Source organism: Aphelocoma coerulescens, chromosome 19 (assembly GCF_041296385.1).
Source record: "Aphelocoma coerulescens isolate FSJ_1873_10779 chromosome 19, UR_Acoe_1.0, whole genome shotgun sequence".
Taxonomy (NCBI): Eukaryota; Metazoa; Chordata; class Aves; order Passeriformes; family Corvidae; genus Aphelocoma; species Aphelocoma coerulescens.
Genome location: NC_091032.1, coordinates 8,571,877 through 8,597,119, shown reverse-complemented (window position 1 = coordinate 8,597,119; position 25,243 = coordinate 8,571,877). Strand labels below are relative to the sequence as shown.

The 25,243-nt window shown below is 40.7% G+C and overlaps 2 protein-coding genes across 4 annotated transcripts; one reads left to right on the top strand and one right to left on the bottom strand.

Annotated features, from left to right (window-relative positions):
* Window positions 1-27: 27 nt before the first annotated feature.
* On the top strand, window positions 28-11,049 carry RNFT1 (ring finger protein, transmembrane 1). The gene is made up of 9 exons (XM_069033356.1): window positions 28-106; window positions 1,789-2,192; window positions 2,526-2,602; window positions 3,186-3,286; window positions 3,897-4,050; window positions 5,665-5,823; window positions 6,641-6,706; window positions 7,143-7,244; window positions 7,432-11,049. The coding sequence occupies exons 1-9, from the start codon at window positions 102-104 to the stop codon at window positions 7,564-7,566; spliced, it is 1,203 nt and encodes a 400-aa protein (XP_068889457.1). The 5' UTR covers window positions 28-101; the 3' UTR covers window positions 7,567-11,049.
* RPS6KB1 (ribosomal protein S6 kinase B1) lies at window positions 10,036-25,172 on the bottom strand. Of its 3 annotated transcripts, XM_069033354.1 has the most exons (15): window positions 24,989-25,172; window positions 21,691-21,740; window positions 20,962-21,082; window positions 20,549-20,617; window positions 19,981-20,128; window positions 19,285-19,342; window positions 18,864-18,964; window positions 17,900-17,990; window positions 17,607-17,697; window positions 17,210-17,317; window positions 16,855-16,917; window positions 15,996-16,073; window positions 14,533-14,640; window positions 13,860-13,972; window positions 10,036-13,354 (listed from the first exon to the last, which is right to left on the bottom strand). In XM_069033354.1, exons 1-15 carry the CDS (start codon window positions 25,058-25,060, stop codon window positions 13,117-13,119), a joined length of 1,509 nt encoding a protein of 502 aa, XP_068889455.1. In that variant the 5' UTR covers window positions 25,061-25,172; the 3' UTR covers window positions 10,036-13,116. The 3 variants fall into 3 exon arrangements, 2 of the variants coding, with proteins under 2 accessions (XP_068889455.1, XP_068889456.1); XM_069033355.1 differs by lacking the exons at window positions 10,036-13,354; window positions 13,860-13,972; window positions 14,533-14,640 and adding an exon at window positions 14,647-14,826; XR_011155900.1 differs by lacking the exons at window positions 10,036-13,354; window positions 13,860-13,972; window positions 14,533-14,640; window positions 15,996-16,073 and having other exon boundaries at window positions 17,603-17,697.
* Between the last annotated feature and the right edge of the window lie 71 nt (window positions 25,173-25,243).

The window sequence follows — 25,243 nt, the reverse complement described above, 5'->3', positions numbered from 1 at the left end:
CCCCTCACGGCTCCTCCTCTTCCTCCCCCCGCCGCACCCTCTCCCACCCCCTCGGCCCCGGCGATGGCGGCGGGCGGCGGGCGGGAGGCGCCGGGCGCCCCATGAGGTACCGGGCAGGGGGCGGGAAAGGGGCCGCCCCCCGCGCCCCCTCACAGCGCAGGGCGGGAAGGGGGACGCGGGGAGGCGGCTGCGGGATCACCCTTTCCTTCCCTGTGCGGGGGTCCCGGGGGTGCCGGCGGTACAAACCCTCCTGGGGAGTTCCTGACGGTTCAAGCCCTCCCGGGGGTCCCGGCGAGGTGCGGGAGCAGCTCCCGGAGCGCGGGGGAAGCAACGGCCCCGGGAGAGACAGGGAATGTTCGAAGGGCCTTTACCAAGCGCCTTAATTTAGCTAATTTGAGCTTATTTTTTGTGGGGGGAGAACAAAATCTGGGTGCGTGCGGGAGTCTTCTCTGAAATCCCATTTAATAACTCGGTGATTTGAAAGTTTGCTCGGCGCGGTGCCAGGGGCGGCTGCGATCCTCCAGCTCCGGCTTTTTAAACACCAAGCTGTCAGTTCTTGCAGAACCCGGCCTCAAAACACCAACTGCAGTGCAAATGAGGTGTTTTTTTATTTCTTCCTCTTAAAACAACGCTCAGTAACACTGTTTACACAAAGTCAATACCAGCTCCAGTTCACTGGCTTTATTCATGTGCAAAAAAAAATGAGGATTTTGGCTGTTTTGAAGTATGATGTCATCTTTGGCCAACAAAAAAATAGTAGTAGGAGCAGCATTTGTAAATAGTACTAAGTTCTCATATCCATATGTTAAAATGGTTTTACTCTTGAATATTATCTTCATTTTAAAGGCTAAAAGATTTGAGGTTTGTGCAAATGCATCAAGAACTTTTTGCTGTGCAAAACCAATTTTGCTTTAACCTTTTTGTATCCCCAGTGAAACTAGCTGTGAAAAAAAACCCAACAAAACATATCAAAGAGGAATCTGTAAGAGCTGGAACAATACGGAAAGGACTGTAACAAAATTCTCAGTGTTTCAATATTACTCCATAGTGACAAGTACTGGTGTCAAATTCAGCTTCAAGGCATTCTCCAAAATCGTTACTCTGATGTCACACCAGTCCAGAGAAGTTGATTTAACCCTATTTGATCAAAGACTGACACAGAAGTGAAAAACTGCCTAGAAGACATCCAAAAGATGCCAAAGGAAAGATAAATCAGACCTCATTTGGCTGCATTTCATTTTTCACTCTTAAATGCTTCTTAGAAAATGGCCTAACCTGGTTCTGCTCCCTTCCCCAGACAGGATAATCTCATTAATCTCATAATGGCCCTCAGTTTTGAGCATGCACTGGCTTTTGACTGGACGTGTCTGAACCAGTGCTCATCAATTAATGGATGCATGGAAATGTACTCCTTGCTTCCTTCCCATCAGTGTTTGCTCCTTTTCTGGCCCACTGCTGTTTCTATCTTTGTGAAATTATGCAGCACTTCCAAGATCTCTCCCATACAAGCCAGTGCTGGTCTCCTGTGCAGCAGCTTTTGATGTTCTCATTTGCACTTTTAGCTGTTCCTAAGGCAGCCAGGTTACTACAGGCTGGGATAGAGGAAAAGAAATCATTTTAATATGGGACACAGGAGGTTGTCCTGTGGAGAAAGGGTGTGAAACTCAGGCAGTATCTCGGAGAATCTTAACCTTTGTGCAATCACTCAGTACAACCTGTTAGATTATCTTTATTTTCCTGAACTATTTATCTCTTTCTTCAACTGTTCCTTTTGATGTCCTGCTCTAGGAGACACAAATTAGAAAAAACTCCAGGAGAAGACCCCACCATGCAACCCAGCTGCGCTCATCTCCACAGCATCCAGGGAAGCGCTGATGACTCTTCCTCCTCGCCGAGGCTGTCGGGAGAGGGCTCCTGCCACTCCAGCACAGGGGACGTGCGCATCCAGCTGAGCTCCAGCGCGGGGGAATCCAGGGAAAACGCGACCTCCCGGGCCTCCAGGCCGGGCTCCCAGAGCCGCTCCCACGGGCACGCCCATGGGGAAGCAGGAGGGCTCGAGGATGCCGCTCCAGAGCCGGAGGAGCAGGGCAGCAGCTCCCTCTCGGAGCTGCGGTATCTCCTGCAGTGGCTGCACAAGAGCCTGCCCTATCTCCTGATCCTGTGTGTCAAACTGCTCATGCAGCACATAACTGGTAGAGTATAACAAAATCAGCTCTGAGGGAACAGACCCTCCTCCCCCCCACCAAGAAATATACTAATAACCATGCCTGAAATGTAATTCAATTTATTTTTAGCTTTATTTTTATTTGCCTTATTCATCAGAAAGAGAGATTTACTAAACTACATTTCACGGGCTTCTGTTTCCTTTGCTGGCATATGTACAATGTGCTTAATTATCCTGGCTTGAGAGTCTGAGCTATTAATTCTAATTACAAAGACATATTAGAAGTGGCTGCTTTTTAACCCAGTTTAGTGATTTTTTTTTTTCCTTTTCATGTTTATAACTGATGCTATTTTCCTAATAGGCATTTCTCTTGGAATTGGGCTGCTAACAACTTATGCGTATGCAAACAAAAGCATAGTAAATCAGGTTTTTCTGAGAGTAAGTATCACCCCATGCAACAAAATTCTTTAAGTTTCCTAAGACTTAAACAAATTAATCCATTTTTGAAAGAAATGTGAATGGAGATAGTGTTTTATTTACTTAATAATATTAGGTATCGAGATGGAAGTACAGTCTTAATGCTTCTGTACAGGGGAGCTTCTCAGATAACAAGGTTTGCAAAATTCAAGAGGGTGATTTTTTCCCCCTCTGACTACTGAAATCACTTTTTCATAAGTTATGGATTAGCTTCTTAACTGTATTTGTGGAATGGAATAGCAGTTGACAGTTTAAATTTTCAGCTCTGTGTTCACTGCCTAAGGGAAGCCTGTTGTTTCTTCAGAGTGGGGTGGGTTTTGGTTGTCTTCAGAAAAAACCTTGGTACACCTAGAAATTGGTAGGTTGAAAATCCTAAAATTACTGCTTTTCCATTGAGTTCTCCTATTTTATGGGGTCTAAACCCACTAAGATAAAGTCCTCTGGTAGCAACTGCCCAGTTGCAACACACTTGGTGTTTGGGGATGTATTTCAGCACTGATTCTGAGGCAAGGACTGCAGATGTGTCTTTACAATTACCTTGCAGGAACGGTGCTCCAAGTTGCAATGCACTTGGTTATTACTCTACCTAAGTGGATCATCTCTCCTCTTGTATTACACCTTCCACTCTCAGTCCTTGTATCACAGGTAAGTAGAGAAACAGCTTTACCCCACCATAAATTACTCAGACATGAACTGGGGACACTTCATCTGCCGTTTTTCTTTAATTGTGGCATTGGTTTCTCTTTCACTTTAATCTCCATTCCTCCTCTTCTGCCAAACTCAACAGGTGCTGTCCTTAGAAATAAGTGTGTTGGAATTTCCTAGACTCCATACTCGACTTAATGGCACTACTGTACCACAGAGAACATTCCTGGGTTTGATTCCCAGCTCTGACCCTTGGGAATTCCAAACGTGGCATCCTGGGGCTCTGTGGAGTTTATGACTCTTAATTGATTTTCCCCCCTTGACCATTCTGTAGCTGCAGCCTTGGCTGGAAATCAAAGGCTAAGTGCCAAACTGAGACAGCAAACTGAGCTCTGGAGGATGGAGGCTGTGGTGGAGATACAGCAAAGGTTCCAAGATGGAAAAGTTGTCAGAGATCCTCAATGATCCATTTACAGTTCATTTTCTTAGCAAATGTTTTCCTTTTGTGTAAACCAGGTTTCCTTTTTTAATTAAACATGCTGTGATAAGCTCAGGTTACAGTTTCCTCTAAAGAGGGTGCTCCAGTAACTTCTGATACTTCTTTTTGTAGCTTAATCTTCTTAAGCCCCACTGTGGATTTTACGAACTTCTGGGAGGTGCTTTGGATTGTGGGAGTCACAGACTTTATTCTGAAATTCCTCTTCATGGGCTTGAAGTGCTTTATTCTCCTGGTGCCTTCTTTTATCATGTCCTTTAAATCCAAGGTAAGGAAACAAGCTATAGTTTTGCTTCCTTGTGAAGATTCTCTTACGGTAAAAGTAACTAATTATTAAATTCTACCCAGAGAAAAATCTTTAATTAAATGTCTGTATATAATCCACCACTTCACCATGGGCAAGAAAACCCTGTGGATTTCATGTTCTTCTCTGCTTGGTGCTAAAAAAGGTTTTCAGTCTGATCTGAAACAATTGCTTGTATTATATCATTGGATAAATGGATTTATTTCTGTCTCCAAGTTGGGGGTTGAAGAAACCTTTTATTTTCTGCTCTGTCGGAATGTGTACACGGGCAGTTGGCCTGGAGCAGCTGGAGCACAGCAAATTTTGTACATGCTCAACAAGAACTGTGAAGATTTTAAGATCTGCATATGCAAACAGCTGTTTTTTTCTGTCTCTTCAAAAATAATCCTGAATTTTCTTTGTTGTTAATAAACTTAGGCAATATTTGTGTCAGATGAAGGAATTTGATTCATAGCTTAACTTCTCGAATCAGTGAGGTTTAATAATTTTCTCAGAAGCTTACACTCACTGGTGGTTTATTTATCTGCTTCCCGAGGTGAGGCAGGCAAAACCAATTACATTTTATCTTAAAACTGCAACTACTAGTGCTGGTTCAGAAAAAATAAATTAACAAGGACACTTTGATGTGGTAGCATTTGAACAGAATGTTTTGAGACGTTTTTATCTCTTATAATGTACCAGAACAAGTTCTTCTCAGGTACAACTGGCTTCTCTAAATACTGATTTATAATCAAGATCTCTATTTTTTTTTTTTACAGCTAGTGATGTAACATGCAAAAAAGTTATTGAAAATTCCATTACACCAACTGTGGCTAAAATAAAGAAGGAAATCTAGTCAATAGTGGCAAATTGTGGCATTATCCAGAGTACAATATAGAAAGAGTTACAAATACAGTTTTTCTTAAAACTTTTGTTTCCTTAAAAGCTAAGCTAAATATTTATGATTGTACATGTACACACAGTGTTCTGTGCAGGACACTTGGGGTTTGTTATTCACTAATTCTAGGGTGTTACTGAACTCTGGTTCAATCCAGCTCCCCTATGCTTCTCTCCTGCCCCCCAGTTTTTGTATCACCCCATCCTTAAAGGAGTTTACTGTCACAAGGTAAGGTTTTTTAGGCATGAAACAGTGTTTACAGGAAAAGAGTTTGTAATTTAGGTTTATTAATAAAAGAATGGGCCTTACTCTCATTTTTTAACCCTGAGTGCAGGACACCACGCTGGCTCATGACAAACTGATCTGTGTGACCAAATTTGTGTTATTCTCCTTTTACATTTAACTTTGCCTTTTTTAATGCTTATGAAATTAAGTCTGACAGCCTTGTTAAGCAGGTAGGCATCTGCCAAGCCATCCCAATTCAGCCTATTAATTGATTTTCTGCAGTTCAGCAATGAATTCTGTTACTGTTACTTGGACACTTGTGGTGAAACTCATCCTCTGATCTCTTTTTTTGTGCTTCACATTTGTTCCATTATGAGAAGAAGCTACTCAAAAGAATAACAGTGCATCTTTTCTGTGTATTTTGCAAATCCTTTGTGGTTTAAATCTTGAGCTATTCCTTTGCATGTCTTGCTTAGGGCTACTGGTACATGCTGTTAGAAGAACTCTGCCAGTATTACCGTATGTTTGTCCCCATACCAGTTTGGTTCCGTTATCTCATTGCCTATGGGGAGCTGGACACTGCACTGGGATGGACCCTTGGGATTCTGCTGGGCCTTCTCTACCTCATCCTCAAGGTATGGAAGCTTCCTACTCTTCTCAAACTTTATAGAAGCTTCTGAAGTGATTGTTCTGCAGGAATAATCACTGGAGGGTTACAGACACGACACATTTCTGAAAGTTCCCCTCTGAATTCATTGGCAACTTGGTGCTTCAGTTTTACTGATGCAGCCTTCCAGGAAAACTGCCTCAGGACTCAAAATCATCTTTTTCTGGCCATGGATTGGGATTGCAAAGCAAAGGACACTGCTACCATAGGTCCGCTCACATCAGACACTGATCAGGCCATCAGCAGATACTGAGGAAAAGAACTTGGAAAAATAAAGATAAAATTACCAGCTAAAAGAATCACCATTTACCAGGAAATGAAATCCTCTCTGCTGGACTATCCTGTGTGATGCTAAGCAAGTTCAATGTGTTCATACTGGCTCTCTGCTTCTCCAAAGAGCTCATCTGCCCCATATATAACCAGGCTTGGGAAAAGTTTGGCTTTGAACACGACCAAAACATCACCATGCTCTGGTACCTTAATTACAGGACTAAAGACCACTGCAAATATGATATTAATGCTGATATATTTGCACTCCAGTGCTTCATTTCAGAACCTCAACACTTTTAAAAACCAGACACCCACTAGGAAGAACTTCAGCCTAAATTCTTAGTTTGGTTACCTATCAAACATTTAAAATAGGGTCAGTCTGAACTATAGCTGTGCTTATGTTCCTTCCAACTTCCAACCAGCAACGAGACCTCCAGTGCTGGAATCAAAAGCTTGGAAGCTTTTTAGTTCACAGTGAAAAAAATACTAAGCATAAGTTTTCATTTCCATTTCAGCTTTTGAACATTTTTGGACAATGGAGAAACTTCAGGCAGGTCCTACGGATATTTTTTACACGCCCAGTGAGTACTGAATTCTCTTATGACAAAACAATAACCCCAATTTAAGTGAAAATCCTTCTAGAAATTCCTCATTCCTATTCCTTTGCATTGTTCTAGCAATAAACAAATGCATTTTTAAATTAAACCCTGTATACTCATTCTTCCATTTCAGAGTCTGAATATCTTGACTGCATGAAAATGTTGTCACCAGAACAACAACAAAATCACCCACCAAAAAAAAAAATCTATTCTGCACATCCCTTCAGATAAAAGGATGTGAAATAATCCTTTTTGTCCTGCTTCTACTTTAAAAATTAGCAATGTTTCCTTGGATTAGGGATTTAAGCTTCCCTGACACAGCAGCCCTTATTCCAAATTCCTTTCGGACTTGGTATTTGGGTTTGGCTTTTTCATCCCCCTCAAAATTAATATTTGCTGAAAATCCTTTGTTTTACAGCACTATGGGGTGCCAGCCAGCAAGAGACAGTGCTCTGAATCTGATGATATTTGTTCCATTTGCCAAGCTGAATTTCAGAAGCCTATTCTGCTGATCTGTCAGGTAATACACGTAATCCCAAATATTTTTTGTGAAAATTAAAGAGTATTCTAAACAACTGGTAATCAAAATGGCATAAAATCAGATGAGTGTATGATGATTATTTTTAGAAATTACACTGTACAAATAATATACAACCTTATAAATGGAAGAGCTTAGAAGCTCTAAGCTGTCATTCTTTTCATTACAGCACACATTTTGTGAAGAATGCATCTCTTTATGGTTTAATAGAGAAAAAACCTGTCCACTCTGCAGAACTGTTATTTCAGACCATGTTAACAAGTGGAAGGATGGAGCCACATCTATGCATCTACAGATTTTCTAAAGCTTATCAAACAACTTTGTTCATACTAAGGTTTTTCAGTTTACTGCAGATTACATTGTAGGTGGCACAAGGAAGGAGTTTCCAAATTCATGCTTCTCTGAAACGTTCCAGGATTTTAAACAGTGCAGAAAATGGTAACTTGACCTTTTTTAAGTAGAGAAAACTTAAGTTTTCAGAATGAATGTTGAAAAGCCAGCATTGCTTCTCTTGTGATTCTCATAGGAAACAGTCAAATCCTTGAAATGTGCTGCATTATTTCTTAATTCAACATTTTATTTTAAAGTTTAATAGGGTTCCAGACTGTACTAAACTGCATTTATCCTTCTAACACGACTCAACCCAAAAGGTCAACCTACTGATTTTCTTACAATTGTGAGCAAATTTTATACTCTGGACTATAGTGAGAATTAGAGCTGCTTGTCACTCTTGGCATTAAAGATCTTTAATGCCTGCCCAGTAAATGAGAGAAATGAGCTCATTAGTGCACCTGGAACAGCATCTGTTTGTCCCTGCATCTGTAGATAAGCACAAGAATAAGGCATTTCCCCTTTAGGTTCTTGTGGGCTTCTGATGGATCCTTGGCTTAATCTTTTGGCTTTAAACCAACCACTGATGTTAGTTTTTCTCTTAGCATTTTATAAAGCTGGTATTTTAAAAAGAAATCTTTAATACTATATTTTTGTCATAACAGGAACCAGATTTTCTTACAGGGGAGAATCTATTTTATACTCTATTTGCAATTTGTAGTTTGCATAAAAATCAGAGAGAATAAATGCATTTGAATCTATTTGTTTGATGCATGTTGAATAAAGAAAGATTTCTTATTGTTTTGGTATTAAGTCATACGTAAGCACATAACAACTGCTCACTTCTTGCTAAAGAAAACAAAAACCCTTTAAATGATACAATTTATTCATGATCAGTTTTTATGTAATTTCTAGCACTAACTTCTGTATAACCTCACTTTCTTCCCTGATTTTCTTTTTTCCCTTTGCTATTCAGATAAGACTGAAAACATCACTCAATTATTCTGTTACAGGACAGTTACATTTAGTTACCATTAAGTTGAGCTTGTCTTGCCTGAGGACGTTTAGAAAACTTGTAAATTCGAGAAAAACAATTAAAAAGTGAAACACTTATTTGAATACCCTTAAAGGTACAGCTCCAAGGGCAGAATCCAGTATTCAGAATAAAAATCTAAGGAGATAGCAGATTTGAGCTAAGAAATGTCATTTACATCTGGCCTATAAAGCTCACCAGGATTATTCCATGGAGCACAACAAAAACAGTGTCAGTGCTTTGAGTCAACCCTCATCCTTTGGTCTTTGTCTAGAACATTGTACTAACAACTGGAGTAAGTGTTGAGACTGGTCAAAAACAGGGATCAGGGAACAATTTCTCTTCTTTCTCTCTTTCTGGTGATTTTTTTATTCAAACCCAGTAATATTAACAAACATGTTTTATTTAAAAACCAAGAATGAAAAGAGATTTTTATCAATTGGTTTAGATTTACACTTCATACATGAAACAGGTCATTCTCATCTTAGTTACAGAGGGAAAAAAGTGAGTACCTCACATCCAGGAATGCCATCCTCTCTGCTCCACTCTTGGGATGGAACTCCTGATCCAGGCCAGGGCCACTGCCCTGCTTGCCACACACAGACACCCAGCAGGTCTGAGTGTGCAGGGACACACAAGGTGACAAATGACAACCAACAGCCACTTTTTAAAGCCCAAGAATCCAGGGGAAGGAACCAGAAGGGACCTCTCAGATCCTTAAAGTTCTAAGGGAATTCCTCCTGCCTCCCTTTCAGAGCTCTCAGGAAAGACAATGATTCACATTGACTGTTATACTTAGGGCCTACCTACTCCCTAAAATAAAAAGAAATCGGTCACTTGGATTAAATTTGCATTAAATTTGTTTAAATTTGCATTTAGTTGCTATTCATGTACACCTTGTTTAGCACTTGAGGATATTTAGTTCCAGTAAACTGTGAGAGATGAAAACCAGGACAGGGATTACCTTTGTTTCTGCTAAGGCAGCTCAAGGGTGTTCTTGCAGACAGCTACAGATGGATTTAGTCTAGAAGAGAACTGGGGAAGTTCATATACGGGAACTGGATCTGCAGGAAAAATATTCAAGTAATTTGCCTTGTTCTTAATGACTCTCCTTTGGATAATGGATTTCCCTCTGAACTCGGAAAATGAAACAGCAATGAGCCTGCTGTAGAGACAGAACTTAAATAAACCAACCAAACCCCAAACATCTGCCCTAAAACCAGAACAGCTTCCCTCAATGTTTGATGCACTTTTTGATTAATACTGAGAACAGGCTGGAAGTTAATATTAAAAAGAGAACTTCAAAATAAACTTCAACTGTACACTTAGAGTGGACTCAAATGTTCTCCAGCAGTTCAGCTTTTAAACAGCACAGCAAAAAAAAAAAAAAAGGGATATTCAAAAGAACAATTGACTCGTTGATTTTTATCTTTTATTATGAGCTAATACCAGGATGACATTCAAATGTCAGATGGCACAATTAAGACAGTCTTGGTAGGAATTATTCCAGCATTCCCAAAATTACAATTTAGTACACGAATGGCGTCAAATGTATGCATCACTCCCACAGAGAAAAATTATGGAATTCTGAATATCTTATACCAGAATAGCTTCTGCATCAAATGGGAAAAAGAAAAACTGCTGGTAACACAGCTGACCTAGAAACCTTTTCTGATAATGACCTGCAGAACAAAATATTTCCCTATTTAACATCTAGTAAAAAAAAATATGACTTTTGTTCAAGTTTAAGATTTAATACTTTTATATGGTTAGCCACAACAGGTATTAACCTCAGTTTTACTATATTTTTGTAATGCTACAAAAATCCTATAAAATCAAATTATAGTGAATTTTTCAGTGATTATAATTAAAAAAGCGCACCTTGTACAAAATAAAAAAAATAAGATTCTATACTCTAATGAAAAATTTAAGACATTTTTAAATGAACAAAAGAAAGCACTTGTTAAGCTCTCCAATATTCAATGCATTCTGCACTTATCTGAAATAGCCAGACAGGAGCTAGAACTCCACTCCCCTTAGTTCACAACTAGTAATTTTGACACTATTATATATATATATAGAGGATCTATGTCTGATATTTTTACAAATAAATACAGGATAAACCATATTGCATAGTGTGTGCTTGCTGTCTGAGTCACACTCCAAAAGTTTCACAGTTATGGTAGGGAATTCAACTTAGAATCTACGGGATGAAACATTGACAGTACATGAAATTTCCTCGGAAAACCAATGGTGGGATTTGTAATTGATCAGTGAACTCAGACAAACAACTCTTGCCATTCTTGCCAGCCATTAAACCAATTCCACTGGACAATTCTATCCAGCCAAGCAAAAAGCAACTGTTAGCTGTAACTAGGATCAAGAGAGATCTGCCTCTAAAAAGTTCTTTTTTTTTTTTTTTTTTTAAACCAAGTTCCTTAATCCTCAGTGAATGTCAGGAAAGTCCAGGTGCTGTGTGTTTGCAGACAGGCCCAAAGCAAACACTCCTGAGCACCTGGATTTTGGTTCCACAAAATCACCCGTGGCCACGTCACCAACTGAACAATGGCAATCTTCCAGTATGTCACTGTAAGGTAACTTGATTTTCCTGTTAAAACTAAAAAAACCCCTAAGTTTTCCAACAAAAGGCTTATCAAGAAGGAAAAAAAAAATACTAATTTTTGTTCAATCATAACCTTTTTTTTTGTTGGTTCTTTGTTAGCATCAAGGTATCGCTGAATCCTTCTGCCTTGCCAATTTTAGCAAAGAGCACTGTGATTGGATTCAATGCTTAGAGAGAGTTTTATGGCTTGGATCCTATGGCTCAAAAAGATTCAGTATCCACAGAGTAAGCAGAATCTAGAATAAAAAAATCCCTACTGTTGTGAAACACCAGAAGTAGACTTTGCACAGTTTGACTAAAGATAATGCAACGTGTGGCAGGCAAAAAGTGACAGGACTTGTATGCAGCTGCATGATCATCTCCACACACACGCACACACCATCCACACTCTAACTCTAGGGTAAAGCTCTGCAGATATTAACCCTTTCACCAGCTATGTTCATGGAAATGCTTTCTCTTTAAGGCAGGAAGTATTTAAAGTAAGGTAAAGTTTACCTTTATTTTATTCTTTGTACCTGTAAGTCAGTTGTACAGATCGTGACAATTTTAAAAACATAAATAGTGTCCTTAAGAACATGTTTGCTAAATTAAAGTTTGCTAAAGTTCTGACCCACTGTGGAAGACATTCACTGAAAGGCCATTGAACACTTTTCTCATACAATCAGCAAATTTATTGCCCCAGCATAGAAAAAAATGTTGATAAATTTAGAAATGTATAATGGCAGGGAACTACCATAAGCAAAATTTCATTATTAATAATAATAATAATAAAAAAAATCCTCAAATTCTTACCCACTGGTTACAAAAATATTTATTTCCTTATACTCTGGAGGATTTGTCTGTGTTTCCTGTGGTACTTCCTAGAGATTTCTCCTGACCTTGTGTTCTGCTGCACTGTTGATCTCTCTGTGGGTAAGAATCTGAGCTGCTCAGCTGTGCCCAGCTGAGGACCAGCGTGTACAAAAGTGATGTTTCCCAGTGAAATGTCTGCTGAGGACAGGGATGAAATAAGCAGGACGTGTGTGAGCCCATGGCTTCCAGTTAAGCCTAGAACATAGCAGCACTGCTGTTTGATTAGATCCATTTGTCTTTGCAGGAACAAACAGGGATTTCAGCTGGGGAAGCAGGGAAACAGTTCTCTCCCACCCCACACTGCCAGGCTGGTCAGCAAGTGATTCACTTATTGATTGGTTGGTTCATGAGGAGGAGAATCAGAACTAGAGCCTTGAACTTTCTTCACAGCAACCAATTAAGTTTGCCTTTTTCATTTTGGGATACTTTCCATAATGAGCTGAATCAAAAAATCTATTTGAAAAATATATATTTTTATATATATATATAAAAAAAACTCATTATGTTTTGAATGTGAAACACCAATTAAGTTTAGCTTTCCTCTTTGATTCCACCCCATTGTAGGAAACCACTTAACGAAGCTTGCATGCTAATTACCCCTCAGCTGCAAGCCTGTAGGCATTCCAAACTCTGCCTAGTGAAAGGGCCAACCCTCCTCGACACATTCACGACTACACCAGTGATTCTGAAGCAACATCCTGCCCCTTAATACTGTCAGTTTCGAGCTCTCAAGCTGAAAGATCCTTGATAAGGTGAGAAGATGTCACTGGAATCAGTAAGATGATGTGCCTAGAGTTCTGCAATACCATTTGCTAAAGTTTTTTTTTATGCACCATTGATTGACAGGAAAAAAAATCCGTTTTTCTTTGCTTTCCAAGTCTCTCTGTGCAATGACCGATTCTTTGATACTGTCACTTTTTAAAAGTAAACCAAGCAAGCCCTCAAATTTCAACTTCAAGGGGGGCTCATGTCCATTCTTGGTTTTCCACCTTCCAAGGCTTACAAAAATGGTGTTGTCATAGATTCATGCGCAAGTGCTCCGGTCGTTTGGAAATCATGGGAAAAGCCTGTTTTTTGTATGGCCCAGAGTTTGGTTGCCGGATTGGAAGTGGTGCTGAAGCCTCTCCACAGACTGTCACATCCATTTGTTCTATTCCACTGGTCTCCATCGGGTATTCCACAGGTGTCTGGGTGTTTGATGCGCCGGCAGAAGCACCTCTTCCCCAGAATTCCCCAGGGGAAAACTTTACAGGGCTTTAAAACAAGAAACAGAAAAATCAGAGATGGAGACATACACAGCACACCAAGGTGTATCCCTCACGCTGCAGGAAACTGGCCTCAAATGCCCATTGAGAAGTAATTCCAAATCCTCCTTCCACTTCCAGGAGTTTGAGAAATTTCCATGTCTGGCTTCTACTACAGTCTCTCTCTCTCATTTCGAGGTGATTGCAGAGGGGTTTTTCTGTACTAACACAATTCTTTAGTGCTTAGGATGTTCTGAAACAGTTTTAGGTGTATCAAAGTCACCACTCTGAGGCTGTATCAGCACTGAAAAGCAACAAATTAAAACTTCTTGTGCTGCCCAACACCACAGATTTGTCTTAAATAATGTGGTTTATAAAACAGAATCACTTTATTAGAAGTCCTCTGCTCAGTCAGAAGCAAGGCTGCATTTTTTTATTTCTAGTGCAGACTTATTTCAACTACTTGTCAAAAAGTGTATTACAAAAGAAAGAAAAAGAAGATAAAGAAGAAGTACCTGACTGGTGTCCTAGGGCTACCTATGAATCTGCGAGGTGATCGGATTTTTGGTTCAAAAGAAAATTTCTCTTTCACGCTTTCAAGTACAGATGGAGCCACATACGTAAAACCCTGCAAAACAGGAAAAAGGCACTGCAACTCACAGGCAAGGCTTGCATTCAGGATCACTTAAACAGTCATGAAAATATTATTATTATTATAGGAAAATTACAAAAAGAAGAGTAAATGTAGACAGATGAACTTCCAGTCACGCCTTGAAGCAAACAGTGGGACTTTAGGAAGTTGCTACACCCCAGCTACTTCTCCTCAGATCACATATTCCCACAGGCACTCAATTTAATTAATTTTGCTCTATAGACTGGCCATTGTTGTCTCTGCATGACTGTGAAAGCAATGCCATGTGCAGGGCTCACAATGCAACTCTGAATCAGAATGCTGACATTCCACATGGGCAGCACTGTTTGTTGGCTGCTGTATAAAGAAAACGTCAGCAATAACCAAAGTATTTTCAAAGCCTTTAAACATTTCAAACCTGTTACAGGATTTGGGTTTAGAGAGTTTGCTTCAAGGGTTAGGAGTCAACAGAATGAACTTAGCTGAAATGCCCCCATTTCCAGTAGCAAACCTCCCTCTCTCCAGAGCCATTCCTCACTTGTCCCTGACTCACTCACCAGAAAGACCTGGTTGGCACTTTCACTGAGAGTTGAGTCATCTGGGCTATCAACAGGTGTCTGACGTGTAAACTTTGAATCAAACTGGCTCACATCCTCTTCAGATTGCTTTGCAAAAACAAAATGATTAAGGGTTTATATTACAGATATCAACCAAATGGCTTAGCGGTGAGCAGTGCAGCCTCTGGGTGGAGTTCATTCCATAGGTTTTTGGCAGAGCTCTGCTGGAGTAAAACCCTGGAGTGGTGTCGGAATCCTGTCGCTGCCAGTGGGAGGTCACTATGGGCACTGACACTGAGAAATAAAGGCAAGGGGGAGGGGCAAAAATTATGGATCAAAAAGGAACACAAATTAAAAAGATGCCTTAAAAAAAAAAAATCTCAAATTACAAACAAAAACTTTTAGAAATACAATGCCAGTTTCTTGCAAGTTTAGCCCTTGTCACAACCAGTATAGAACAGTTGCAACTATTTAGTTTTAGGAAGCTTCTCCAGATAGTTTTGTCCCATTTTTGCAGATACAGAAGTGTTTATAGTCTGAGGGATAGAGGACAACTCTGGAATAAGTGATTATGAGGAATATTGTTTCATTTGCTCAAAGAACAACAGTAATTCCAAGATCCCTTCTCTCATTCCCTCGTGTCACTGGAAAGGCAGCAGGTATTCATTTGTGCAGGCCTTCATGCAACCATGGAAGCACAAGTTGAAAAACCATCTGGTTTTTACAAGAAGCTTCCATAAAATTGCTACTAACAGAAAAACCCAAAACCATCTTCAGATAAATATTTGGAAATATCAGTCTTGAATCTTTATGAATTTCATTCCAAAGGGGGAGGGGGAAGAGGTCTGGAGTCCTCATGCTGTAGAATGCTTGACATTAGTGATGCTTAAGCCAGTTTAAAGTGAGAATTTTAGTAGCTGGGAATTACAGAGGTGGCAATACCCACAGCTGCTGTAGCTGATTGTACCCAGAGGGAAAAAGAGACACCATCAAAATATAAGATGGGATAATAAAAACTTGTTCATCACATCACTGGTTTGAGGTAAACTCTAACTACTGCTTATAATGCACAAGATGCATTGTAAAGATTAATAAGCAAACAAAGAAGATGCTTAATTAGGTGATTTAATTTACTTTTGCTTAGCAACTCTATCATTTTAGTTGAAACTAAGTACTGACTTACTGTATAGGGTTTAGAAGCTGATCTCAGAGTGAACTGCACTTGCAGGTCTGCTTAACCTACGGGTCAGAAGCAGGAGGAATTCAAACTGAAGCAGATCAGGTGCTAGATCAGATCTGCCAGCTTTAATCGACAAGAGTGAATGTGTCCCCTGAGTTGATGTAACTCAAGTACCAGGAATCAGTGGCACTCCTGTTTGTAAAGTGAATGTTTCTAAGTTTTATTAAGGGCTTTCCTAAAGGCACACAGGGAGTATCTGTCACCCAGTATTCCCAGTACATACCAATAAGGGTTTAAAAGGAGGTTCCACCTTGCGCGCCAGCAGCTCGTCCCAGTTGATGTGTCTGAAGAACGCGTGAGCCTGCAGGAGTGGCAACAGCACAGAGTCAGCACCTGCCTCCAGGCACAGATCCCAGAGTTTAACTATTAACATGTTCTATCCAGACCCTTTTTCTGGTGTCTTTCTTTCTAAAATCACATTTGGGTCCATATTCTGCAGCACTACCTCGGAGTAGCTGGAAAAGCTGAGAATTGAGATCACACCTCCAAGTCAGACAACACGTCCCCATTTCCTTGGAAGTGTTAGAAAAAGCCAGTTTACATGCAAAATACATCTGCATTTTCCAACTGTCAAAGTTAAACCATGACAAAACGCTGCATTAATGACAAATTATCAGAACTGTGAAATATGAAGGACTCTCTAATACTTTGTCAGTGTCATCACAAAAACAAAGTCAAGCTGAAGCAACAAGGACTCAGCCTCTTCCTTAGCATTTATCTATGCTACACTTTTCCCTTCAAAGAGCTGCACTTATGCAAGGGCTGGCAGGTTTTTCATCAGACTGCTAAGAGTATCCTCAGTCTTCCAGGGCTGCACAATTAGCATCGTGCAATTACTAGAAATGATCTACTGCAAGACAGAGCTAAAGAACAGAAGTTATTTTCCAAATCTCATATTATCAAATAGGTAGACAGCTGCTTTTGTTAAGCTTTAAAGCCTTCAGGTTTTGATGAGCTGCCAATGTGGCTGTCTTTCTGCTCATTACCTTTCAAGACAGACACTCTCCTTCCCTGAGGTACCTTCAAAGCTGTTTTATTTTCAATGAGGTAATTTAAGAATTCTCAAGTTAAGTTCAAGTTACCTGAACTTCTCCAGCATCTCCAGGACCAGCTCCTAGACGTGAGGCAGCATTTCTTTTTAGCAGCTTGATGACGAAATAACATCCAAAGAAGCTGAATTAGTTATGCTGTTATGACCAGACTAGTTCTGCCATGAATCATCACTTCAATGAGTACAGGATGAATACAGAACAATCAGAAAAATCTGCATTCACTTGAAAACAGTTGTATTGTCAAGGGAAATCACTATCTGTACCACTCAACAAAAGGTGACTTATTCAGTAATAAACCAAGCTTGGACTGAACAGCCACAGTGGTATCATTAGATTTTATATTTTCTACATACATGTGGAGTACTGACATTCATGAAAACTCTACCTTTTTAAGCAGATCTCTGGCTTCTTGTGTGAGGTAGGGAGGCAAGTTGAGTTTACACTTGAGAATCTTGTCAATTGTTTTCTTTCTGTTCTCCCCAGTGAAAGGAGGCTGGAAAGCACCATTGAAACAGAAGGAAAAACAGGACTTGTTCAGATCTCTTATTTGTGTACACAGAAGTCACTTTAGTCTTTTACAGAGCAGGTAAAATTACTGCAAATTATTTAAAGCAGCTCATGTCAGTAGTCAACACAACTTGAGAGCTGTCTTTTGGTTCTTTCTTACTTGCAGTGTGTATATATATACAATTATAGGTATTTATACATGCAGCTGAGTTAGGGTACAGGGAAGCAGAAAAGCTACAAAAGGGAAATACATGCAATTATAACTGTGCACCTACTGCTCCAGTCAGCATGTCATACATTAATGCCCCCAAACTCCACCAGTCCACTGCACGATTATGCCCACTCCTCATCAAGATTTCAGGGGCCCTATAAGCAGAAAGATCAAAAATATGGAAGTGTTTTAACAACCTTAATACGAATGGTGACTGCCAGTTTTCAAACAAAATCCCATTTATCAAGTAAAGTTGCCCTAAGTGACTGAACACATGAACCATCAGTTAAAAAAGGCAAAATGCAGCCATTACCCCCAGAGCAGAGTAATACTTTTGTATTTCATCATGCAGCTCACATGTATTCAATTGTTCCACAGAATGTGTGTGTGACTGTCCCATCGTGAATGGATTCTTTACATAATCCGAAGTCAGTCAGTTTTACATGACCTGAAATTAGATATATCAAATTTAAGGCTTCTCAGAATTCTGCCATTTGTAGAAGTAACATTGAAAAAAATTAGGATTTTTTAACTTGGATATGTAATAACTCTAAACTACTTCCAGACATCTTCAGTGGTCTGACAAAGCAATGAAGCCATAAAACAGAACAACTTACAGAGAAAACCAAGCAGTGCCACTTGACAAACTACCAAAACTTGTTCAAATACAGACAAATGTATTTAAAGACTATAGAGCATTATTTAGCTAAAAAAGTAGGTTACTGAATTTTACTGCTTGCTTCAAAATTCATAGAACGATCTTCCACAAACTGTAAAGTGCTCTGAATAATTCAGTACAAAGACTCAGACTAAGTAAATAAGTTGTTTAAGAAAACATGAAAATTCTGGGTGGTACAGATTGCCAGACTAATCAGTGTCACACAGTCACTGTAACAGTGCAATCAGGAATTGAAACTGCTGTCAGTGGGAAGTGTCAGCTGCTGCCGAAGTCATTTCCGCCACAGATGATTTGGCATCCTACCCAAACTGCCTTTCCTACCACCAGTCATCCCCATGGACTAAAATGTCACAGATTCTACTTCACAATGATCCAGCAGAAGAAAATAAATCCAGAGGTGCAGAAATGGTAAATCAACCCTCAAAACATGCCTGGGTCCATGGAACTTGGAGCTTGCTGTGGCCTATTAAACCAAGGAGGCTGTGTTTCAGGGCAGTTAGCTCTGGCAGCTCTTCACTCATCCCAGCAGTGGTAACAACCCTGCCACTGTTCTAAGGAAATTCACCTAAAACTGAGGTGTTGTGACCTTTTGGAGAATTGTTTGCAAAGGACTGGCAGCCTGACTCATTACTAGGGTTCTACCTTGATGATTAAGCATGATATTTTCTGGCTTCAGATCCCGGTAGATGATTCCTTTTTGATGCAAGTGCCCCAGTGCCATTGAGATTTCTGCCAAGTAGAAGCTGAAAGGGAATTTAAGCAACAAAATCAGACATATTCAATCATGCAGAGCATCTTAAGCAACTCTTTCACAGTCTTCAACCCCCAAATCTTGACCACAGCCCTATGGACAAGAGCCTCACTGAGCAGCCAGCAGTGGACCCTCCTCTGCTGTAAGACTGGAGTTCCACCAGCACAAACTGGTGAGTACAGCACACGTACACCCTCCCCAAACCCACTGAACTGCTCTTTCACTACACCCTATAATGAATGAGTAGTTAAATATAGTTTAGCACTTGGAAAAAACCCCAAACTATTAGTTTACAAAAATAGCTTCACTTACCAAGCTGTGTCTTCCATAAATATCCCTTCTCTCTCTAACTGCATAAATAGTTCTCCTCCTGTCATGAGAAAAAATAATTATACTCAATTAAAAGTATCATTTTTAGTCAGTCAAAAGCCTATTTTCTAGGAAAACTATAAGCAATAGGTATTTTTGCCTGCTGTACAATGGGCTGTTTCACAAAAAAACAACTAAGCCTCTATTCTGCTACCCTCAGGATTCCAGCAACCTGAAAAAATCAGCATTTAAAAAACAAGAGCATTTCTGTCCCTGCTTTTTGTTGTTACAGCTTGAAAAAATTGCTTCTAATCTGTGTCTGTTTCCCTAACCATGGCATGAAGGTAACACTTCCTTCTGTCACAAAGAACCTGCAAAGACTAAACTCTCAGGTAACTCTGTAGGACTGCACAGAACCTAAGTGTAACACACAAAAGTGACAAATCTAGTGGAAGAAAAAGTATTAAGACCCCTCCTGTCCTGTACTGTCATGAAAAACAACTATTTTATGTTTCATTCCTCTTTATTGTATTGAATTAGAAAGTTTATCTCTGTTGTTCTATGTATTTTTAATACAAACCTGTTTCAGTTTAGGACACCAAGCCATCATTAATTGGCCTTTTACTTGTAGGGTAAGAACCCAAAATTCTTGATTGTCTAAGACCCCAAGAAGCATGTAAAAGAATGTCATATACTGACCACTGAGATACTCAAGGATGAGGTAGAGTTTTCCACCAGTCTGAAAGGCATAAATTAAGTCTACAATGAAGGGATGTTTCACTTCCTCCAGTATATTCCTCTCTGCTTTCGTGTGAGCTGTATCCTTGGCATTCCTGACAATCATTGCCTGCAAAAAGCAGGGATATGTGAGCACAAAAACATGCTAAACAAGGCAGACTTTTATATTGAGTTCAATTCTGAGTTTATTAAATCCCAACACTACATATGAGTGACAGCATTAAAAAATTAAATTTCACTATAGTATCTACATGAGAAGCTTCTTGCAGAAATTTAAGTCTTTATTTCATAGAATCACGCAATAATTTAGGTTGGAAGGGACCTCTTGACCTATTTAAATGAGCTGCTAAGAACTACCCAGACAGAAAAATTTGAAGTTTAATTCTAATTCCAACTGTATCTAGGCAACAACTGCATTTACACTAAAAGTTATTTTTAGAGATATTAAATCATTAGATAATTGTAAAAGGTAAATGGAGGGATAGATTTTTTTTTTTTTTGATCCAGACAGTAGTGAAATTCAGGTTACCTTTTTAAGAACTTTCATGGCAAATATTTTCCCGGTGTTTGCTCCGGTTACTTTTCGTACTTGAAACACCTAAACAACACCAACACAACAGCAATCACATGTTTCAGCTGCATTAACTGCCACAAGTTAAAAAGCAAAGTTGTGCAAGAGAGAGAGAGGAGATCACCCCCAAACTGCAAGGCAAGAAGCAGAGACTGGATGCAGAATGAGTTTGGGACATTTCCTGCTGCTTCCAGCAAGTGAGGCTCTGCCAGGACCTCCTCCCCACGACACCAACCTTGGCAGCTGGGCTTGGTTCTACCCCATTCTACCTCTGGCAGAATGAACTTTTCAGAGAAGGGGAGAGGGAGATCAGAGCAAAGCAAGGGAGCACTGAGGGCCTGAAGGATTTAGTGCTGTGGAGGGTTTCTGACCTTGCCGTAGCCACCTTTGCCCAGCACGCGCAGTAACTCGAAGCACTCCGGGCGGATCTTCTCGGGGCCTCTGTTCACACTGGTCTCTGAGATCTCAAATTTCTCACAATGTTCCATTCCACTGCAGAAGAGGAAAACAAGGGTGTGAATCTACCTGGTACTGAGAACTGAGCAAATGAAAGCAATGATTCCCTGGAAAGTGTCTGTCTCACCTAACAGTGACATCCTGGGAGATCTGGAGAACTCCCAGCACAGGAATTATTATTTATTGTGTGCAAAGCTGCAACTTGCACAGAAAAGGTTACCTGCAAATTTGGGGGATTTATAGTAAAAGATTTCCTTCAAACCCCTTCATTTTAATGCACATCTCTGCATTACACCAGAATTAAGATTAGAGGATGAAAGCCTCAAACTGACTCAGATATTTCTTTATATTGTTTTATGTCATTATATCCATATTACAAATATTATTCAAAGACAAGAGATTTGTTAGGAGAAACAAGGATCAAAAGACAAACAGCAACTTTCACCAGATTTTTTTATTATTATTTTTTTTATTTCAAGATACAATTGACAAATTTTAATGTGAGGAAATAGTGAAACATCTAGAAACGACTCAAAATTGAACCAGAATGACAAAATTTTCTATTTACCTTAACAATATAACACAATTAGAAGTTATATGTAGTTAACATGAATCATACAGAATATTTTCCAGCAGCAACTTACAGGTCATATTGGCCAACTCCTCCATGGTCCATGCTCTCACTTAATTGACCCTGAGGATGAGAAGGGAAGAAGAAAGATGAATTAGAAAAAGAAAGCGTCAAAAAAAAATGCATTGATGTGTTTTACAACTTTTTAAGTTTGAAAAGACAAAATCTCTACGTAATTGTAATTCATAGTATATAATTAAACAGGTCAGGAATAATAAATTATCAGCAGAAGATCAAAAAATCTACTGAATTCTGTGCAAGATTTGCAGTACTGCCATGTGTCTCAAACTGTGACACAGGGAACCACTGTCTTACCTGGCTGCATTGTTATTCAATCACTTAAATATTAGAGGTACAACTTCATACCCCCAGGTGAACTTGAAAAATGTTAAGGTACTGCAATTTTCTTTAAAATTGCTCTTACATAGAAATTTTCAAGTCCTATTGCAGTACTATGCAAATTAGACCAGTAATAAGGATTATAAGAATAGATGAACTGGGACTCATCTGCACTAGAAACAAATAATCTACTGAGAAGGTTTTATTATTTTGTATTGGTAAATCAAATCCCAATAGTGATGAAAGAATTCGGCTTTACTTTGGTATTAAACACCTTTTCTGACCAATAATCAGTACTGAAGAAGTTCCTGCACTTCAGCATCAGAACCAGTTACTACTAAGGAATGTGGCTGAATTCTGAAGAGATATTTTCTTCAAAGAATTTCCAACCTGATCCCTTCTGCAAGATAATACCTCCCTCTAAATGTGGCTCTACATGGCAAAAGAAGTGCAAAGCAAGCAGACAGCTGGAATGAATACAAATAGAATGTAATGGACAAGCTTCTAGTGAGCTTGACTGTACCTTCACATTCTTATTTTTAAAAACATGGACACATAATAACAACTGCGAGTTAGTGGTGAACAGCCTGGAACCTACAGACTGAATATAAATATACTGAGTGACCTGTGAAATTCAGAGAGGCAGAAGAAAAAGAAAAACCACTGAGATCTGCAAAAATCAGCCCAAGCCAAAGAGTGCATTTTAAAATATTACCCAAGTGAAAACACTAACCGAAGAAAACTCGAAACTTTCAACAGCTTCCAAACCATTCCAACGTTAAAGTTTACAGAGGCTGGTTTATTTTGGGTTATCTAGAGGAGAATTTAACTCCTGGTTCCACCTACTAACACCACAGGCAATTAGGGAGTCCAAAAGATCAGGTTTGTTTCCAGCTCAGAGAGCTGCCAGCTCATGTCCTCCTGCTGACATTTATTATAGAAATCCAGCTTATTGACATGTTTCACAATAAAACCCACTAAAGCTGCCCTTGACCCCACTCTTAGATGCCAACAAATGAATTTTAAAAAATTCATCACAGAGAATAAACACCCCTCAGTTCCCACAGCAACTCCTCCTGTTACCCAATGGCTCTGGCAAAGTTTACGTGTGCTTCTCTTGCTCCTGTGAACTTTGGGTTTCATTCTCAGTATTAATTTAACCAAAACTCACTTCAGATACCATTCTGGTATCTTTTTCAAGGTTTCTTCTCATTTTGCAACACCAAGAGAGGCACTGGAAAGCCACCAGCCCTTCAGTCCATACATTGTTTCATTCATTACAAACACCGAAATTAACGCTGAGGCTTCTTTCACCATAACAATTAGTGCAAACAACCACCTAGCTTTTGAGGAAACTCCTTTTAAACAACTCTTCAGATTTTCCAGGATGGCTGTGCCTATTCAAACCCATGACTGAGCTGTCTGGGCTCCTCCTGAGCTCACAGTTTTTGGGAGATAGCAGGGACCAGCACCAAAAATTTGACGACACAGTCCTGAGTGTCCCCCTTGCTCAGCCCAGGTTAATGATCTCCACTGCTCTGGCTACATCATCTCTCTGATCCTTGCAGGACACGCACACCCTATGGAGATAACTTCCACTGGAATGTTCTTCCCCTTACACATTCCTGATGTTCCCCTTCTTGCCTGCTCTTACATTTCCTGCTGTTCAGTTGTTTTAATCTCAAGTCCATTCTCACCCTCCTTTATCTGTTTGCCAAAAGGCACCTGTGACCAACCAAGGTTGCCAATGTCCATAAAAATGCCAGTCATGGCAATGTTTTAAAATCCACAATGGTTTAGTTGTTCCCTGAGACTGAATTACAGGAACACAAGAGAGAACAAACTCAACTTTCTTGCCACCTCGCTCAGAACCTGTTCTTGGCAGCATTAACAGTGTGATGCAAGCAATGTTTTCTAAAGCCAAGTGTTTCATTGATTATTGAGCTGACAGACAGAGCTTTTCCTGCAGGTTGAGAAGCTTTCGAGCCTTCAGCTGTCAAACAACGTCTCTACAGGTTACATGGAATGTGGGCAACAGAACATCTGCTTATCTCCTGAAGGAAAGTACCTGGAGGGGAATCTACAGGAAACACAAAGAGAGACTTTTTACAAGAGCATGGCGGTTTAGATTAGATATTAGAGGGAAATTCTGTCCTGTGAGGGCAGTGAGGCGCTGGCACGGGTTGCCCAGAGAAGCTGTGGCTGCCCCATCCCTGGAAGTGTCCAAGGACGGGGCTTGGAGCAATCTGGGATAGTGGAAGGTGTCCCTGCCCATGGCCTGAGATGATCTTTAAGGTCCATTCCAACCCAAATCGTTCTATGATTCTGTGATCTCAAAGACTCCAAGAATGTCATTAGTATTTAAAGAGCAGAACATAAATGCAGTAGCAGTTTGAGCAATAGCAAACGGTTGATATACAAAACAACACCAAAAAGCAACAGAAGCTCTAGAAAAATATAAACAGATGATGCAATAAAATCCCCTAAAGCCTTAACAGAATCTAGATGAACATCACGAACTGCAAACCGCACATTATCAGGTGCACTGCTCACGAAAGCACGAGATGCAAACAGCCGCTAACCCGCCTAACGCAGCATTTTAAACCTCTGCTTTTAATTTTGGCGCGAGAGCAGCGACTTTGCACTGCTCCAGAAAGATCGGCATTTCTGCACTGACGTTCGGACATGTGACAATAAATAAATAATTAAAAAAAACCCCGCTGCGGCGCTTGTGCCGGGATCGCAACGCCGAACTTCCGCGGGCAAGAGCTGCGGCGCTGCCCGCAGCCCCAGCCCGCTCCGGGCGCGAACGTACCGGGGCAGCACGGGCGGCTCGGGCCCCGCCGCGCTCCCGCCGCCGCCTCAGCGCGGCCCCCGCCCGGCCCCGGGGCGCCTCCCGCGCCCTCCCTCCCTCCTTCCCTCAGGCCCCGCGGCCTCCCCCGCTCCCTCCCCGGCTCGGCTCTCGCTCTCACCCCCTCCTCCAGCTCCTCGTCTGAGCCCGCGTCCTCGGGCTGGTCCAGGTCGATGTCGAACACTCCCGCCATGGCGCCGCCACCCCTCGCTGGCTCCGCCGGGTGCCCGGGGCCTGCGCCGCCTCATGGGCCCGCGCCCCGCAGCGCCGCCGCGGCCGCCATCACCGGCTGCGCGGCCGCAGCGCGCCTGCGCACCCGCCCCGCCCGCGCCCGCCGCGCACGCGTAGCGCGCGCCCCGGCCCCGCCGAGCCTGCG